This window comes from Biomphalaria glabrata, chromosome 3 (genome assembly GCF_947242115.1).
Source record: "Biomphalaria glabrata chromosome 3, xgBioGlab47.1, whole genome shotgun sequence".
NCBI classification, from domain to species: domain Eukaryota; kingdom Metazoa; phylum Mollusca; class Gastropoda; family Planorbidae; genus Biomphalaria; species Biomphalaria glabrata.
The window spans coordinates 1,339,659-1,358,204 of NC_074713.1; the positions used below are offsets into that span (position 1 = coordinate 1,339,659).

General features: G+C 35.8%; 1 protein-coding gene across 1 annotated transcript; it reads right to left on the reverse strand.

The window, feature by feature from the left end:
* Window positions 1-14,965, reverse strand: LOC106071249 (ATP-binding cassette sub-family B member 10, mitochondrial-like). The gene is made up of 13 exons (XM_056022854.1): window positions 14,796-14,965; window positions 11,462-11,941; window positions 9,904-10,307; window positions 8,145-8,279; window positions 7,806-7,952; window positions 6,380-6,515; window positions 4,973-5,059; window positions 3,888-4,112; window positions 2,757-2,836; window positions 1,857-2,037; window positions 1,720-1,763; window positions 1,521-1,555; window positions 1-640 (listed from the first exon to the last, which is right to left on the reverse strand). The coding sequence occupies exons 2-13, from the start codon at window positions 11,889-11,891 to the stop codon at window positions 412-414; spliced, it is 2,133 nt and encodes a 710-aa protein (XP_055878829.1). The 5' UTR covers window positions 11,892-11,941; window positions 14,796-14,965; the 3' UTR covers window positions 1-411.
* Between the last annotated feature and the right edge of the window lie 3,581 nt (window positions 14,966-18,546).

The window sequence follows — 18,546 nt, forward strand, 5'->3', positions numbered from 1 at the left end:
TCACAAATCAGAACAGAGGCCTGAAATTTGTAAAACAAAATTGTGAGGGAAAAAAATAAAAATACAAGAAAAACATGAAAGAAATAAAAATTCATATCATTAGATGTAAAAATTATAAGAAGATATAACCATAAATGACTCAAACTTGGTGCCCTGAGCCAACAAGGAAAATGTTTATTTAGCAATATTCCAAGAAGATTGCATGTTACAGATTTATGTGACAGAAAAATTATTGCCCTTTAGGAACTCATGCACAAACTGGATGCTAAATGTTAAAAATCTGAGTATTATGGTTCGACTAACATGCAGGTCCAGTCATTTTAAATAGTCATGACATTTCTAATGAGGTGTGATAAGCATGCATTGCACTGCTGAGAAACTTAAGCCATCAACTAAAACTATTGCCAACTTTTACTTGACAAATGTTTGTCTTTCTACAAGTTTCTTGAAGAGACCCTGTGGCAGTGAGATCAGCTGGTCATAGGAACCACTCTCTTTCACTTGACCCTCATCTATCACAACAATTTTGTCTGCTGATTTAATGGTGGACAAGCGGTGGGCGATGATCAGCACAGTCCTCCCAACCATGAGTTTATCCAGGGCATCCTGTACTTGGTATTCACTCTCTGCATCCAAGGCACTGTAGTGATAGTAAACATTAGGGGGAATGTTAAAAGTACACCTGATACTAAGTATGCATTGTAGTGGAATGTTTTAAGTAAACCTGATACTCTATCATACACAAACTTTCTAGCAGTATAAAAAACAAACACCCCCAATATAACTAGGAATTCTGATTAAGATTGAAAGTTCAGGAAACATTATTCATGAATTTGAAGTAATTGCAATATTTATTAAATATTTTAAAAAATTAAATGTCATACAGGCAAGGCTGGCCTTAGGCAGATTGCTTCAAATTCTACTCCGCGCCTGGCAGGGGTCCCGCAATTTATATTTAGCATGTCACTATCAGTCAAGGCTCTTGCCACAGGCTTTTAAAGATTTAGGACTTGAAGGGTTAACATACTTTGTGTATCAAACGATTGACTTTAAAATAACCCACTGCAACTATTGCATTTGAGTTGCTTCCTATGTTGTATAATAGGAATTGATTTAACGATCTAATTAATAGTAAAAGTTGTTATTGTAAACAACATTTAAAAGAGGGGCCTCTCAAGAATCCAATAAATTGAGCCCTGCATATAGGTTTGTTTGTTTTGAATTGATATTGTATAACACATTCTTCACACTGTAGAATGCTCAATGCAGCTCAATCTCTTTAGGAGCTAAGAAAGCACAGCTTGAGTTGGAATTTGAATTTGTGCCCCTTTGATAGGTAGCAAATAGGTTTATGCCACTTAGATAAAGAGAAATGAAGACAATAGGATGTAACCAATAGTCCAAAAATGTGACTAAGAAAAATAAGTCATACAAGTTTACTTGGCCAGACATTACTAGCTAATAATGAAAGGCATATCTAAGCTAATTCAATATATGTTTCAACATGTTTAAATACTTGCCTGGTTGCCTCATCCAAAATAAGAATTTTAGGATTCTAAATAAGAGAGAAATCACAAGAAAATAAATTTTAAAATCTAATAATGTAATTTATAATTATGCATTCGATAATTTGTGTTTATGTTGAATTGAAGCAATAACTTCCAAAAATTTAAATTCTAAAAGATAGGCAACTAAAAAAATATATTCCACAAAGTTTACCTTTAAAATTGCTCTGGCTATAGCAACCCTTTGCCTCTGGCCTCCTGGAATATATAAAAAATGATTTTCAAAACTAAAATCTTTAGAACAGAATTATGACCCAACATCCAAATGATCTACTGTTTTAAAAATGTTACCTGATAGCATCATGCCCCTCTCTCCAACTAATGTAGCGAAACCTTCTGGAAAGTCCTCAATGAAATTATAAGCGTTGGCTTGCTTTGCAGCCTGAATGATCTGCTCAGCAGACACCAACTCTGGCTTCTCCGCACCGTAGGCGATGTTCTCACCGATACTTGTGGACAGAAGGACAGGTTCCTAGAAAAGTACAATGTCAATATCATCAGTGCACTAGTTTGATTTGTATTTAAGTTAAAGGTTCTCCTTTCAGACCTTGCAATCTATGGGGCAGATGATGTTATGGTCATCTTTTTCTTGGGCCAACAATTAATGAGAAGGGTGTCATGTGACTAGCACAAAGACCAACCGCCTTTACTTTCCCCAACTTAAGTCAGGTACCCATTAGAGTTGGGTGGAATCAGGGGCGCCCTAAAAAATCCTGAAATTCAAAATCCCAGTCTTTACCGAGGTTCGAACCGAGGACCCCAGGTTCGGAAGCCAAGCGCTTTACCACTCAGCCACCATGCCTCCTATCCTCTTTGCCTCAATTTAATTCACCTAAGGCTGACACTAACACTACAACAACCCAGTATTAACAACACTCTGTAGGGCAGAACAGGTGAAATAAATAAGGCCTGTTATTTTTTCCTTAGCACAGACTGCAACAAAAGCTTACATCTAAGGAGTAAGAAGCTGGCTAGATAAATTAAAAGAATACTATCCTTAAAACCAGTGAGATATCACAACTCTTAAAACATACCGTATCAGCATCACAACTGATTTGTATCATGTTTGTGAAAGGCAAACCACCTAGCTGAAATTTACAATGACCTCTCAGTCCACACATTAGCATGTGTACAAAGACAAACTGGCACAAAATGTTTTACGTGTCTAAAAAAAAAAAAAATTCAACACACCTGGCTGACTATTCCAATATTTCTTCGCAACCAGTTTGGATCTAGGTCACGCAGATCATGGCCATCAAGAGTTATAGACCCTGGTGAATGCATAAATGATAAGCCCACAATAATAAAGTGCGATCTCAATGGATGCAAACAAAATATAAACAACAATACGAAAAAAAATATTTCTGGTTTCTTGTTCTCTTATAATTGTTTATAGACTTTCTGATGAACAGAGAATTGATTTGATTCAACTTTTCAACAATAACAACAAACAAATAGGAAAGTTGTATTTCTCCTGCCACCATATGTGTTTTATAATTAAAAAAAAAATGCATGAATTAAATATTCTGTTCATATTGTTATAACCTTGCCATGCACACCACCATCCAAGATAGTGCAGAAAGAAGGTGTGCACTATCAGTGACTAGACAGGAAGGATGTTGACATAAGAGAGAGAGAACAATTTCCCCCCCAAGTGAGAGCTGATGTAAAGATGCTGTGCTCAAGACATGTTGTGCTACATGTATTTGTGATGTCCTGTAAATAAACATCTATGTCTCGTTGAGTTTGCCTCCCTTCAGTTTTTACAATATTCTCAGATTTTTTGGGGGCTCTTTTAAATCTCCTTATTGAAACCCATCTCACCAAAAGTCTTTAATAATAATAATCTTTATTATCCATAAGGAAATTTGTCTACACATTTCTCTAAGACTTAATTTCATCTATTTACATTCCTCAACAATACATTTCTCTAAGACTTAATTTAATCTATTCACATTCCTCAACAATGTGATGGAATAATTAAAATTATAATGACTTCCAATCTGAACTTTAAGAAGGAGTACAGTGTTTCACATGCCTACACAAACCCAGTTGTGACCTGCATATTTTTCCGCATATCATGCAGAGAAAGCCGTTGTCCTCTGGCAGTAAACTAATCATGTCAGTGGATAAATCATGCAATCTATTACCAGCATAATATTAAGATTTAGATGACAGATTTCTTACCAGATCAGATCTTACCAGATAATGGATCATACAATCTCTACTAATCTGATCTTATTAGATAATGGATCATACAATCTCTAGTAATCTGATCTTTTCATATAATGGATCATACAATCTCTTTTAATCAGATCTTACCAGATAATGGATCATACAATCTCAAAAGTAAAGAACTGATAGTTGATTTCCCAGATCCACTTGGTCCGACAATGGCAGTGACACTGCCAGAAGGTATGTCCAGTGTCATGTCAGTAAATATTGGCATCTCCGAGCGTGAGGGGTAGCTAAAGCTAACATTGTTCATTCGAAGGTTTCCTTTGAAAAAATCAAGTGTTTTGAGTGGTCTTGTCAAGTAATCCAGCTCTGAAACACATTTTAGATAAAATTTAGCAAATAAAAAACTGATAGTTACACAATTAAATACTAACAGTTAAAATTTGGGAGAAAAAAAGTCCGCCAGTTTAACCAGTTGACTGTTGACATATTCATTTACAGAATTTAGTAGGTCAGTAGCATTTGAAAAGAGCATACGAATAATTCGTACTGTGCAAGTCAAATTTGTAGCAAGGAAATGCCAGTGTCTGTTTAAAAAAAACATCTGTATAAACTGTTTCTGAAGATAGTCTTGGAACAAAAACTTGTCTGCCTGGTCATGGAGTATGTGCTCCAGACTGTCATGATGGTCTTGGGTCTTAAACTTTACAGCTGGCATTCCCTCACTTTACTATTTCAGATCATCATAGAATATAACTATCTCATTTCCGAAGAGTTAGTCAGATAATTTACAAGTCAAATCCACCTGAGTTTAAAAAAAGCACTTTAAAAAGAAAAAAAAAAAACTGAAACCATTGCCCCTTCAGGTACTTCTAAGCTGGTACCAGTTTATATCTGTACACTAGCTCTCAATCGCCCCTCATGACGTGAAGATGTGAGTCTTGAAGTCTCAAGATTTGAGGCAAGAGGAGTGGCCAAGGTGAACGAGCGCCGAACCAACAAAAAGTTGAGAGAAGAAGCAGGCCTATCTGCAACTGACCAAACCCAACCATGACATGTATGCGGCCGGCTTTTTAAAGTGAAGATTGGACTTTACAGTCACCTTCGAGTCCATAGGAAATGAGAAATGTGCTCATCTTCGACCACGAAGGAGGAGCTATATATATATATATATATATATATATATATCTATCTATCTCTGTGCAGGTAACCATGTTGAATATACAAACCAATAAGAGGTTTCCTGTCCATTATATCCCATATTCTGTCACTAGCTGCCACACCTCGGTTTAATTCTGTGATAAAGGAAGTGATGCCTGAGGATGAACAAAACAAAATGCTCACACAAAAACTGAACATTTATATTTAAAAGTTTCAAACCAATAGAAATTTAGAAAAAAAAGTGGAGAGGTGAGAGGTTATCTAACATTTTTCTAAACATTTCTTTTATTGATGGTTTATTTCCTTGACATGAATAATAAATACTATTCATAGCAGCTTTTGACTTTGTTATTCAACAGAAAAAGAATTTTATCATCAATAATCAGTCAATGTGATTCATTGTAAGTTCTGTCATTAATACAGTAGCACTAACAGAAGGAACTTTAGCAATGTACTTGTACTTTTCTTTTTCTCCTAATCATTGGCACTGCCAGAGTCATGGGAGGAGGCCATCCCTCTTTTTAACTAACAAGTCTCTTTCAGCTTCTACCAAAGTCTAGTGGAACCCAACGTCAAGAGCAGGGGTGTGTAAGATGTGAGATTGTGTGTGTGTTTGTTTATTATATTAGTTGTGAGGGTGAGCTGCCTTAGCACTGGATTTTCAAGGGGGGACAATAAGGTTTCCTGTGGTCAGTCTAGCAGTTGGAGAGCTGACCTGGTCTGAGTGGGGTGCTTGTGATTGTTTATCAGTTATTATGCCAAGCGTAAGGAGGTGTTATATTATTATTCTTGCATTGTTTGTGTACTGAATATTTGGGGTAACGCTCTGTTGTTTGGGGATACCCTTATGTAAGCTGTTATTGCATCTAGTCTAGGTGCCCTGTAGTATTTAATTTGGGCACATTTACATACATTGTTTGCTGTAAATAAATATTAATTCCTTACTCCTTTGTTGAGTGTACTTTATAATACTTATACGCTTGTCAAGGTCTACAGTTGGGGCATTAAATTACGCCCCTCAAAGAATCATACCCTTAGTACAACGAGCCATTTATCTATAGTATGGACTAACCCCAAGCCCTTTACATTTGGGGGCTGTGAATAACCAAAGCTTGTTACACCCAATAAAAAAATAAATGCACTGGACAAGTTTTTTTTAGTGGAAATATTGATGGTAGAAATAGAAGTGTGAATCACCAAGATCAATGCATTGCTTAAGTTTCATCAAATAAAAGCATTCAGACTTGATGAGTTCAGATTTAGTGGCATTTACATGCTTAAACAGTGACATCCTTGTATAACTTGGCGCCACAATTTCATGGAGGAGCTCAGAGCAGTGGACACCAGGTGGGAAGAGGCTTCAGACATTGCCAGTGACAGATCTTTGCGGAGACAGCTAGCAGCCCAACGGCGCAGAGGTATCTAATCCTAGTGTAAGTAAGACAGCTTAAAGCAATTATTTTTTTTTCACAAACCATTAAGTGAAGTCCCAACATAGGCGGCATACATTAGGAAGGCAGACAGATCCCCAACAGAGATATCAGACACCATCATCATACGGCCTCCAAAGTAGAAGACAGAAATAATTATGACGTTTCCTGAGAAACCCGCCTGCAATGCACATGAACAGAAAATAATTTCTGGGTTTAAGAAATTAAATAATTGAAGTCCATTTCATTAAAATTAAACCTAGAAGTGAGAAATGATGCCAAATTTTAATTAATGAATAATATAATAATTTAAATAATATATATAATATATCTATCGATTATCCCATCCCAGTGGGGCTACAGGCCATGGAGGGTCCTAGCCTGCATCAACACATCTTTCAATTCAGAGCTCTCCAAGCTCAATACCCAAAGTTCTTGAGTTTGCCTTTGGGTCTAATGCCTTTAAAAAAGATTTTTGCCCCTCTATTCTCTGACAATCTTGCAAGGTGCCTTTAAATCTTTTCTTTTATCTGGCTAGAGTACTTGTAAAGGTCCAGATATATGTTTTTCTAAGGATTTTCCTTTCCCAAGTATTCAGCAGATTTTCAATCTGTTTTTGACAGTGTCCTTGTCTTACTTGCTTACCTGACTTCTGGTTCTATGACAGTTCTGTAAATAGTTTTGTGTGGGTTTTTTCTAGAGATTGCTTTGCTTTTAAATATGTGATGAGCACTATAGAATATCTTTTTACATGCAGCTATTATGTGATGAGCACTAATGAATATTGATTTGAAATGTCTCATAATTTGTGTAGAATTTTATGTGTAAAGCCTTTTTGAATTAGCCGCAGATTAGTGATTTTGTTGTAAGGTATACCTATCAGCACTCAGTATTGCACTCTAGTCAAGATAGAAGAGTATAAAAGCTGCCAAAAGCTTCTTTATTGACACTTTAGACAAATATGTCAGATCTGGACTTATCTTCACAACAGCAAAGAAAGAATTAGCAGCACACTCCCAAGCTGATGTCAACATAGTAACTTTAACATATCACTTGCCATGTCTATTCTGGACACTGCCTGCTACACAATTTCACTTTTGTGGTGGGTAGCGTGGTCGAGAGGCCAAGTGCGCTTGAACTTGGCTTGGCTACCTAGAAGGGGGCTTGAGGTTCGACACCCGACTCGGGCAGAGTTGTGTTTACTGAGTGCCTAAAGGCAGCACGGAAAACCGACTCCTAGATACCCCCCCCCCCCCTTCCGGGTCCACAAATGAGATTGGACCAAAAGCGCTCTGAGCATGCTATAAGCATGGAAGTAGCGCTATATAAAAGCTATAATAATAATAATATTGCATTTTGCAATTTTTTTTTACAGTTTCATTCAGTATTCCTTAGCAGCTGTACTGTTTGACTTTACACCCATGGCTACTTCAGTTTATAAAGAATACAAAGTGAACAGATCCATACTTACAAATCCCCAAAATATCGCCCGAGCCAAAGATTCTTTATAAGACAACTGCAGAACTTGGTCAATACTATCATTATACATTGTACATTCTTTGTCCTCATGAGCGAATGCTCTAACAGTTCTGATTGTAGCGATTCTCTCTTCTGCTACCTGCCAATACATTTACAAAACATTGAGAAACCAGCAAACAGGATTCTTAACTATATCATGAAAGCCATTGATTTATACAAAGATTTTACTCACAAGTATTCTCTCTCTGTTGAAAAGCATTTAAAATATTTCAGTGTATAATTAATTATAGTAATAGTGGGAAGTTTGGCTGTAAGGGAGCTAAGGCGTTACCTGCGTTGCATTCGCCAAAGAATCTTGAACTTTCTTTGTGATCTTCCTGAGATAGCGACCATAGATTATAGATCCCACAGCCACAGGGGGAACAATGCACATTGAGATTAAAGTCAGTTTAGCAGATATAAAGACCTGGGCAGAAAAGAAAACAATTTTTTTAGAAACATGGCCAAATTATTTTAGAATTTTCAGCACAACTTAATTAAAATAATTACACATATGTGAGACTAGACTATTTCAAAAGTGCATAAAGGTCAAGATCCAATTATATTTATATTATACTTCTGCTACCAGCTACAGTGCACCTCCTTGACAAATATGCATGGATCATTTTCTCAAAAGGAATGTGGAAATGAAGCAATAAGGAAATGACAGAAACACTAATGAATTTATGTCTCCATATTGTTACAAACTCGGTGGTGACACAGATGATCGTAGTGCTGTGTGTTTTTAGCCTACCCAAATCGCCACAGTCCAGCGCAGGACGAGCGGTCAACCGTGACCAGTGACAGTACACGCCAGTACGGCAAGGACCAGTGTAGTAAATATTACGCACGCAAGTCACGGGCGAAAGTGATCAACTGGAGTGGTCAAGAAGGTTCGAGGCCAGTAGAGACACTATATAAGAGCGAGTGTGTCAGAATCACTTGACTTCACGTTACCTCGCTATGTGACCAGACGAGGCGAAGTTAGAGACAGGCGGTGTGTGAATTCAGGCAGAGCAAGGCTAGGTTTTGGACAGTTAGTGTGATGTTGTTGCCAACTGTACAGCGTTGTAATGTATTTGAAATTAAACTGACTGATACTTTGGAGCCCTGAGTTGTGAGGTTCTTTAAGTTTGTCGTGTCGTGTGGTGCAGTTTGAAGAGAGCCTAGATAGTAGCAGAGAAGATCGTAACAATATTTTATTTCTATTCTTATACAGGCACTGTCTTTGAGCCAGACTGTGACCTGCATATTTGGACACATAGGATGAAGTCATATAATTACTTAACACATGAAGCAATAAGACAAAACAAAAAGTGTTTCTTCTTTTTTATCTCCATTTTTAAATGAGAGTAATATCCCTTAGGTTGAACTTGAAACAGCCAAATTGAACTGGGGCATACTTGAGGGCCACCTAGGTCACTTGATGTTGTTTTGGGGTCTCAAGGTAGTGCTATTTTTGTAGAAAGGGTTCAAAAAGACACAACAATTTTTTTTCAGTCATGTAATAAAATTTGTAATAGTTCGAGAATAGCAATAATAACTATGTGCGAATACACAGCGATTAGAAATATTTTTAACATTTGTTTTTGTTTAGCACAATTTCATGCTTTTAGCTTTCTCCATATGCTATGATCCTATCATTTGTCTAGACCAGTTGGAAAAGGGTGGAGGTATCTGGGTGATCACTTTTTAAATGTATTTATAAAAAAAAAAGTCAACGACTTGAACTGGAACTCAGGTGCTAAAGCCTTCTCAGGCTTCTCAAGGCAACATGGTAACCACTCTGCTAGAAAATAGCTTATGAACATGGAAGATTGTATTATAGTAATCTATTGTTTCCATAGTCTCGTCCTATTTCATGTTCATGTTCACTAAGATTAAGAGGGCCACAACTGTTCGAGATACCAAACAAAATAATTAAATAAAGGTGTCAGTTCCAGATGGTATACTGGTAGAAGCACTTAAAGCAGACTCTAAAACAATAAATGACTATAAAATAAATTAAGTAATATCAAAATATCAATGTTAAACGAAACAATTGCACTAACCATCATACCAAGGCCTGTAATAGATTGCAAAATGGAACGAACTCCATCAGAAATATTCTGGGACAGGGCCTGAGAGACGACCTGCGTGTCTGACGACAATCTGTTAATCAGCTCTCCCGTTTTGGTTTTATCAAAAAAGCCAACTTCCTGTCTCATGATCTTTCCAAACAACAACTCTCTCAGTGTTTTGACAATCCTCTGACTAGAGCACTGTATAATATAGACTCGTCCGAAATTGGCCAAACCACCAATCAGAAAAATTCCTAGGAGGCTCGAGCAGAACACAGTTAATTTGTGCACCATTTTTTCTTTTTCTGTTGTGTAGATGAGATCAACAATTTTGCCGATAAAATAAGGCACGGATAAAGTCACAAAACTTGAGACAATCAGACAGAGTAATGCCCCTGATAAAGAAATAAAATATTTTGGTTTGAGTTAATGATAATACAATAAAATTCATAAAACACAATAACATTTTGACATTTGGCCAGAGCTGGATTTGGCTGGATAGCTGGAACTACATGTCTAGTAAATAGCTTTATACTGAATATTTTGCAATAGCATACTTATGTTATATTTTTATTTTACTTTTTTTAACCTTATTGTTTTAAACTCTATCCTTTATTGATGAATTAAAGTTGATTAGTATTTTATTAACAAAAAAATGAAAAATGAACTTTGACCTCTCACAATCCTCTCATTCCCATACAACTTTGAAACATATTGTAATTAAATAATAACATTAGGTGCATTAACTTACAATTAAAAAATACAATTACACTTGTTCATTATGGTACAGATTATTTAATTAAGAAAATTATAATAATTAATACATTATCCAAGTAGGAATTACAAAACACTTGAACAGTCCAAGTAAGAATCACAAAACAATCAAACATATACTTTACCTAATTTCAATAATAGATTCACAAATGTATTTTAAAACAATTTCCTGAAGGACCTTAATTTAAGATTATTTCTACAGATTTGAAGGTGCGGTGGCTGAGCGGTAAAGTGCTTGGCTTTTGAACTGAGGGTCCCGGGTTCGAATCCTGGTGAATAATGGGATTTTTAATTTTGGGATCTTTGGGTGTCCACCCAGCTCTAATGGGTGCCTCAAATTATTTGGGAAAAGTAAAGACTGTTGGTTGTTGTGCTTGCCAAATGACACCCTTGTTAACCATGGGCCACAGAAACAGATGACATTTGCAATATCTATAATAGATCACAAGGTTTGAAAGGGGAACTTTACTTTTACTCTATAGGTTTATTAATAAATCAGATATAAGCTTGTCTCTATAGGGTAATAAATAAATCCTCTACAACAGGAAATATAACAATAACTTGTTTTACTCTCTTCTATCTAAAAAAAAATTAATCTTCTCAAAACCAATGTGTAGGTAAACATCCTGTTTACACATCTCTTGAGACCATGGTGCATATATATGTAACAACAGCTTATGATTCACAGAAAAAAATTGTAAAGAACAAGATAGACAGTGTTCCAACCGGCTTACCACAGATGTTACATGATAGAAAAAAAAAAAGGTATCCCTACCTGCTAATTTCCATTTTTCATTTTTAGCCAAGGCTAAAAGTCTTTTTATATTTTTAGGTTTGGCTACATTAGTTACTGACATCTGATTTAAGCCTTGTTTAGCTGAAGTGCTTAGCTTGTCCTGCGCTTTGTTAACATTTTGTGAGTTGGCGGCTCGAGAAATTCTTTTGAAGATCCTAGTTGGCCATGAACCTAAAATGGTTCCTCCATGCTGTCTCAGCCTACTCAAAGAATGGAAATTACTTTGTACGTTGAATCTAACTTTAGCCCTTTGTGAGAACAGCTTGCAGGCAGCAAAGACATTGTCTATATGAACTGCTTTTGTGGAATGTAAAGGCATACGCTGTAAAAAATGGGTTGAATTTTTGCATAGGTTCAAAGTTCTATGAAGGTGGGGTGGTTTTACAAAAGTGAAAATCATGGCTGCCATAGTTTTGAATTGGAAGCTTCTTTTAATACTCTCTTCACTAAATCAAAGGTCTGAAAAAGAAGAGAGTGTAAAATGATTTTTAGAGTGTTTGAAGTTGTAGTTACTGGTATTAATAGTTATTACGGAACATGGATTACTGATGCTGTTACACCATGCCTGTGGAGAAAATAAATTGAAACCTGCGTCTTCAGCAGCATTGCTTGAGAAAACATAAACTATTTTTATTATGTTTTTTTTTTTTAAACAGCATCTTCATTCACCTTGTGCTTCATGTTCAAGAGAAGATGCCTTGCACTTTTTGCAATGAAACTGAGTCAATAGAATAGATTCTGGCAATATACGCATTTAGCAAGTCTAGTGCTAGTGTAGAGATATAGTCTCTAGTCAAATAAACTAGTGCGAGTGTAGAGTCTAAGAGTGTAGTGGCATCAGAAGATCTCTATCTAGCCACATCTAGTATACAGTTCAGTAGTCTTGAGTAGTGACTATTGGACTATTAGATCCTAATTCTAGGACTAAAAAACGCAAAATACCTAGGTGTTATAATAAATGAAAAACTGTCATGGAATCCCCATATTGATGAAACTATCAAAAAATCAAACAAAAGCATTAGGGTTTATTAAAAGAAATTTCTATAAATTAAATTAGAACATAAAACTAAAATGTTATTTAACCTTAGTTAGGCCAATAATAGAATATGCATCCTCTGTTTGGGACCCCTCAACTCAAGAAAACATTAAGAAACTGGAACGGACACAAAATAGAGCACCGAGATTCATAACAAACGAATATTCATACTTCGTCACTTGACTAGAGTTTAGTAACACCTTTAGTAAAATCACTAAATTTAGAAAGCCTTCAGGACAGAAGACTTAAAAGTAAAGTAGCAATTATACATAGAACACTGAACCATAATCTTCAAATACAAAAACAAAATTTAATAAAATACTCAGAAAGACACAAAGATAAAGGCACATTCCTCGTCCCATATGCTAGGACAAATTTGTACAAATACTCCTTCTTCCCTAGTGCTATAGTATTACAGCATGGAATGGGTTGCCTGAGCTAGCCAGGAAAACCAGTGACTTGGCAGAATTTAAGTCATTGGTTAATATGCATGACAGAATGCATGACTCATAGGACGTAATTATCATCTTCTTTTTAGAAGTAACATCTGTATTAGAGATAGAATATATATACTTATATTAGGCACAGGTCATCGAATTCTCCTTTAAGAAACACGTCGCTTTTTTTGTTTATAATTAATTTGTTTTTATGTTTGGAGCTAAAAACGACGTTTCGGGACAGTGCATGTCCAATTTTAGAAAAGTTCCTGTATTTTTGTTCCGCTTTTCCAAAGCAGATGGCAGTTTTTTAGATTCTCGGTAACCAAGTATGTAAAGCTATTGTTTTAACCTCCCCCGGCAATTCATACCCATATAAGGGATGAAGGCATTATTATGAGCCTGTTTGATCGTAGGCTGGTGGATCTATCAAAATAAGCTTCCAAACATATTATCTTTAGAAAGACATTCCAATCACATTCATACTGTTAGCTGTTAAAAAAAATTAAAAAAGGAGGTGTTTCAATGAATAATAATGAATTAAACACATTCTCCTATAGTGCACAAGGCAAAATCGTAATAAGAAATATTATTGGGATTAATTAATCTATGATTTTTTTCAATAAATAAATGTGACCTAGATCGAGATATCTAGAATATATAATTTATGAATGAAAGAAAAAGTGCGGGCTGCTAATTTGAAGCCAGAGACCATGCCCACTGCAGGTGATCATGCCAGGCGAGCGCTGGTGGTGAGGAGAGGTAGGCCTATACACTAAGTGTGTAGTGTCACAACCTATCATACAGGCAGTGGAGGGAAGGGGGAGAGAGTCATGAAAAGAATTATAAGCATCTATGGGAGGGAGGGGATGTTAAGGTGTAACAAAACGAACATCCAAATTATAAAAAGAAGAGGGTCCTTGGATGGGAATTAAAAGAAAGAGACAGAGAATGCATGTAGCCTAGTTGAAAATATCATGTTTATTAAATTATAATAATTAATTTATAGATCTATAATTATATAGATTTATTTCTGTCTGTTTCTACACATAGATTATATATATATATATATAGAGAGAGAGGCAATACTATAAATACATATTGCAGAAGTGAATCTACTTCTTTTAATACAATCTAAATAATTTTTAATTAACACAGATATATAATTTATTAGCAATAATATAGTGGTGTTTCTTAACGGTGCTCGATGTGCGCTGAAGGAGAAAGCACAAAAACTGCGTTTATTATAGGAGCATGAAGTGACCTGATTTATTTTAAAATAAAATCTTGACTATGAGTTGTAATTCAAAGAAACACAGCTATTTTTATAGTCCTTTAGTTGCAGAATAAGAATCTGCTTTCAGTTTTTTTGTAAGTTAAACCATCACCAAATAAAAAAATAAAATAAAAATTTGACCTAGTTCCCGAATACGGTGTGCCTAATATAAGAATCTACTATAGATCTATTATGTTATATAAGATAAGAAAAAAAAAAGGGAGGAATATACAATATACTAGATCTAGTACTTAACTAACTAAACCTAGAGTAGAGACTAGAGTGACCTAGACTAGATCTAGATTTCATCATATTTCATGATCTTGTATTTGTAAATCATAAATGTAGATCTAGATGTAGATCTAAATCTAAGTCTTGTTAATCTAGAATCTTTGCCTTTGCAGCCTTTGGTCTTTTGGCACTTTTGGTACCGAATCTTTTTCTAGACTTTATAGAGTCAAGAACAACAATCACAATGATCACAATGCTAAAAGTAAAAGAAGCTAATGCTAATGAAACTGGACTTAAATGAAGAGATTATAAAATATAAAATGCAGACGTTACTTCAAAAAAGAAAATGATTACGACTGAATTATATCACAACATGATCTCCGCTAAATGTGACATTATAATGGGCGCAGCCATTATCAGATTTGTTTACATCCGGCACGTGAATGCATCGGGTACTTCGATGAAAAACAAACTTGCATTGTTTCATAACTCAATCGGCGCTACGTGGCAACGCCTTTTTAGTGCCAACTTTCAACAAGCATATCTATTTGATCTACAGATTTTTCAAAACGGATATACTTTGAATGACTTGACAAGGTCCTAAGCTGTATGAGATAGAGTGCCATTTAAAGGCCCAAATACTGCACGTCATTCTTCTCAGACACATTCGTACAAGAGTTCCTTCTTCCCAAGTGCCGTTAGAGAATGGAATGAATTTGTCTGGATCAGCCAGGAAAATTAACTTTTTGGCAGAGTTTAAGTCATTGATTTTAACATGCATGACTAGGTTGGCACATGAAATGCGTAGGACGTAATTATCTGTTTTGAAGTGACGTCTGTAATATATAAGATAACATACAATAAAGAAAATATGAATTGTGTAATAATATAGGCCTATTATTACAAAAAGAACAAAAAGACTTGGAAAGACTTCTGCAGCAATGCCAAAGCTCTCTGAGTGTACATATAGGCCTATTGGAAAATACCAGTGACCATATGGTAACCAAAATGCTAGTCTATGATGCCTGTATAGTGAGCACTCTTCTTTATGGTAGTTAGAGCAGGATAACATAAATGCACCAAATTAAACAGTTTTCACTTGCGCTGCCTATGGCGCATGATGTGCACCTCCTAGGGGGGGGGGGGGAGGTCGTGTCTCCAATCAGGAAGTTTTAAAACAGGCCAATACACATGATAATGTGACAATATCTATGCGCTTTTGAAGCGGAGAACCGGGAGAAGACTACGTTGGCTCGGACATGTCATCCACATGCCAGATGTGGATGAACCCCTAAGGAAGTTTTTTTTTTTGGAAATTACGTAACGCTGTAAATCTCCACCTTGTAACAAGTTGTAACTATACACAGTACCCCCTCCCCAAGAGTAACATAAAAACTTAACTAGAACATTCGAATTTTATAAATGGTGGGAAAGGTATTTACTTTTTTTTTTTTCGGCGCCAGATCTCATTATCTAATTTTCAAACGATCATCACTAATTTGACTGGCGTCATATCCATTCCACCACATCAGAAACCAGGATTTCATTTCGTCGCTTTGTAATCAGTTTTGTATTTGTGCCGACGCCGTGCAAGTTTTGTTTGTGTGATTTCAATAAGGCCCCGGATTTAAAAATATAAGTTTTGCATTCTTTACAGTTGATCTACAGTTCAATCTTTTCATTCAACCTTGGGCCGAAATTGCTCATAACCTGCAGGTCTTGCAATCTTTGATGGAAAGTGAAAACTTTTTTAAAAGTTTAGAATTTAATGAAAAATCGGTTACTATATATAGGGGCCTATAGTGTTAGACACTTAGTATTATTAGTTTGTATAGAGACGCATCATCCTTGACAGACTTTGAACGCGACATTTAGCGACGTCACAATTTAGTTGGGCTAGAGATTATTTATGTCAATATAGTCAGTTGGTGTTAGGACTTCAGAGGGATGACTTGATATTACGGACAGAGACTCGACTGTGGCCTTTTCAGTATTAAACGTCATTTAAGTTTGTATAGCGGTTTGGACTTAATCTTTTTCTACTTGTTACATGTATAGGTCTTGTTGTTAAGTACATCTAATACACCCGTACAAGAAACACAGACATGTCCAGAGTAATCTAAATATGTCAAAGTCAGACAGCCATCAACAATCACAAGGGCAAGGTCTATCACAGTGGCGCCCCCACAGTTTCAATTCAGTATTCAGGCATTCTAGGCGATCGGTATCGTCCGAGGTCCTCCATGAATGTACGTGGCGTCAAGTGAAAAGAGGACGCCCATGTTGACCCTTTTTGTACCGGTATTGGACTCCATGTCAGAACAAAGTCACCGATGGCGTCATCAAATGATACAACTTAATAATTTGTCGCTTTTTATGTACATGATATGTTTATTGTTTGTCAAATACTTCACATGTTTCGGATCTTCCTTCAAAGTTGAAGATAACCTACATCCTAGTCCAAACCTCCCGCAGGACGATGGGGGATGGCAGCGGGCAGGGTATGAACCCGGGGCCATCGTATCGAAGGTGTCGCATCGAGATGACCAAACCAAAAAAAATCCAGCGTGCATATCGCACGACCAGGCAGAAATCCAATGCTAAGAGAGTGATTTATTGTTTCGTTGGCCTCGTTCAGTCGTGAATCGACTGTGGTTCATCTCGAACAAGCGAGATGAAAGCCTGGGCATTGTCTATGGTCAGAACGATGCCGCCCACACAGCAGTTCCCCCCCCCCTCTCCGCGCGGCTAATGAGACCAAAGGAACGGAATATCCGATACAGTTTGGGATCGCCGCAGGCTCTGTCAGGCTGTAGCACAGTGTGCAGCAACCTGCCTAAGGCTCACCAGCTCCTGATTTTCCCTCAGCGTTGCGCCCCGAAGCCTTCCCATGTTTGGGAATAGCCGCAAGGCAGCGGAGGTTTGGATTCAGAGTTTTCCTTGTCTTATTGTTTACCTTGTCAGGTAAGGAAAAGATAGTTAGAGCGATCTGTAGTACGCCTACTCGTACTAAGAAACATGACTAAAATCACTTCAGCAATATGGAATGCTGATTGGGCAAGATCATTAAATATGACAATCATTGCATTGTTGCTAGACAAAATAGAAACAATGTATGTTTTTATTATGGTAGATGTAGACCTGTTTTAATATATATTTTTATTTTACAAATATTGGCATGAACATTCTATCGTATGTTGGAATAAATAGTATCCATACAATCAAGTCAACGACATTCTTACAGATAACATATCACTCAATGCTATATGAATCTTGAAATAAATAAACAGTCAATACTAAATCAAGTCCTTGGTCCCCTGGTAGACACGACACGAATGCAAGGAATTATCTCAATGTTTTATGCAGTTACGGACCCGGGGGGAAAATGTACGAAGATTCAATGTTTAATAATTAGTTTAAAAAAAATTATACAATTACTTTTAAACAGCAAATGCCTGTATTGAGGTATAAATCCTCAGAGAAATAATTACATTGAAAAATATACTATTATTGTAATTTTTCTCCCCTATGTGTGACTAACTAAATATAGGCAAATTTAAAAAAAAATCAAAATTCAATTATATAGATTTCTTAAAATGTATTTTTAAATCATCCAATGATAACTCTTTAACATATCTACATGCGATAATTTTTTTTTTATCCTTTGCTAAATTACCGGTACTAAAGATGTTTCTTTGTATACCTTCAGATGAATATTACTAATTAATTATTAGTTTTATTATATGGTAATGTTTACAAATTAAACTCAAGATTTCTCCTTGCTTTTTTTCTGTTCTCTATATTTTGAGCAAAATTTATTATCAAATGAAAATTTTTAAAAAGTCAAGTTTTTGACAGATCATCTGTACCGCACTTGTGCCTGGGTACTGAAGAAGTTTTTTATTCAAATTTAATTTAATTCACTTTTTTTTTTAAATTCCAGATTTCTGCTACCGTACTGAAAGTGGAAAAAATTTAGATTTTTAAAAAAATAAATATATAGAACATATGTTGATATTTAGCTTAAATATTTACTTCATATATGAAGATTTTTATTAAACAAACAAAAAAATAAAAAAGATAT

Excerpts from the sequence above, each read along its gene's own strand:
- LOC106071249 (XM_056022854.1), bottom strand. The coding sequence starts at position 11,891 with ATGGCAGCCATGATTTTCACTTTTGTAAAACCACCCCACCTTCATAGA. Across the intron at positions 8,280-9,903 it reads TTACAGGCCTTGGTATGATG|GTCTTTATATCTGCTAAACT; the intron begins GTTAGTGCAATT and ends TTTTCTGCCCAG. Across the intron at positions 7,953-8,144 it reads CTTTGGCGAATGCAACGCAG|GTAGCAGAAGAGAGAATCGC; the intron begins GTAACGCCTTAG and ends ATGTATTGGCAG.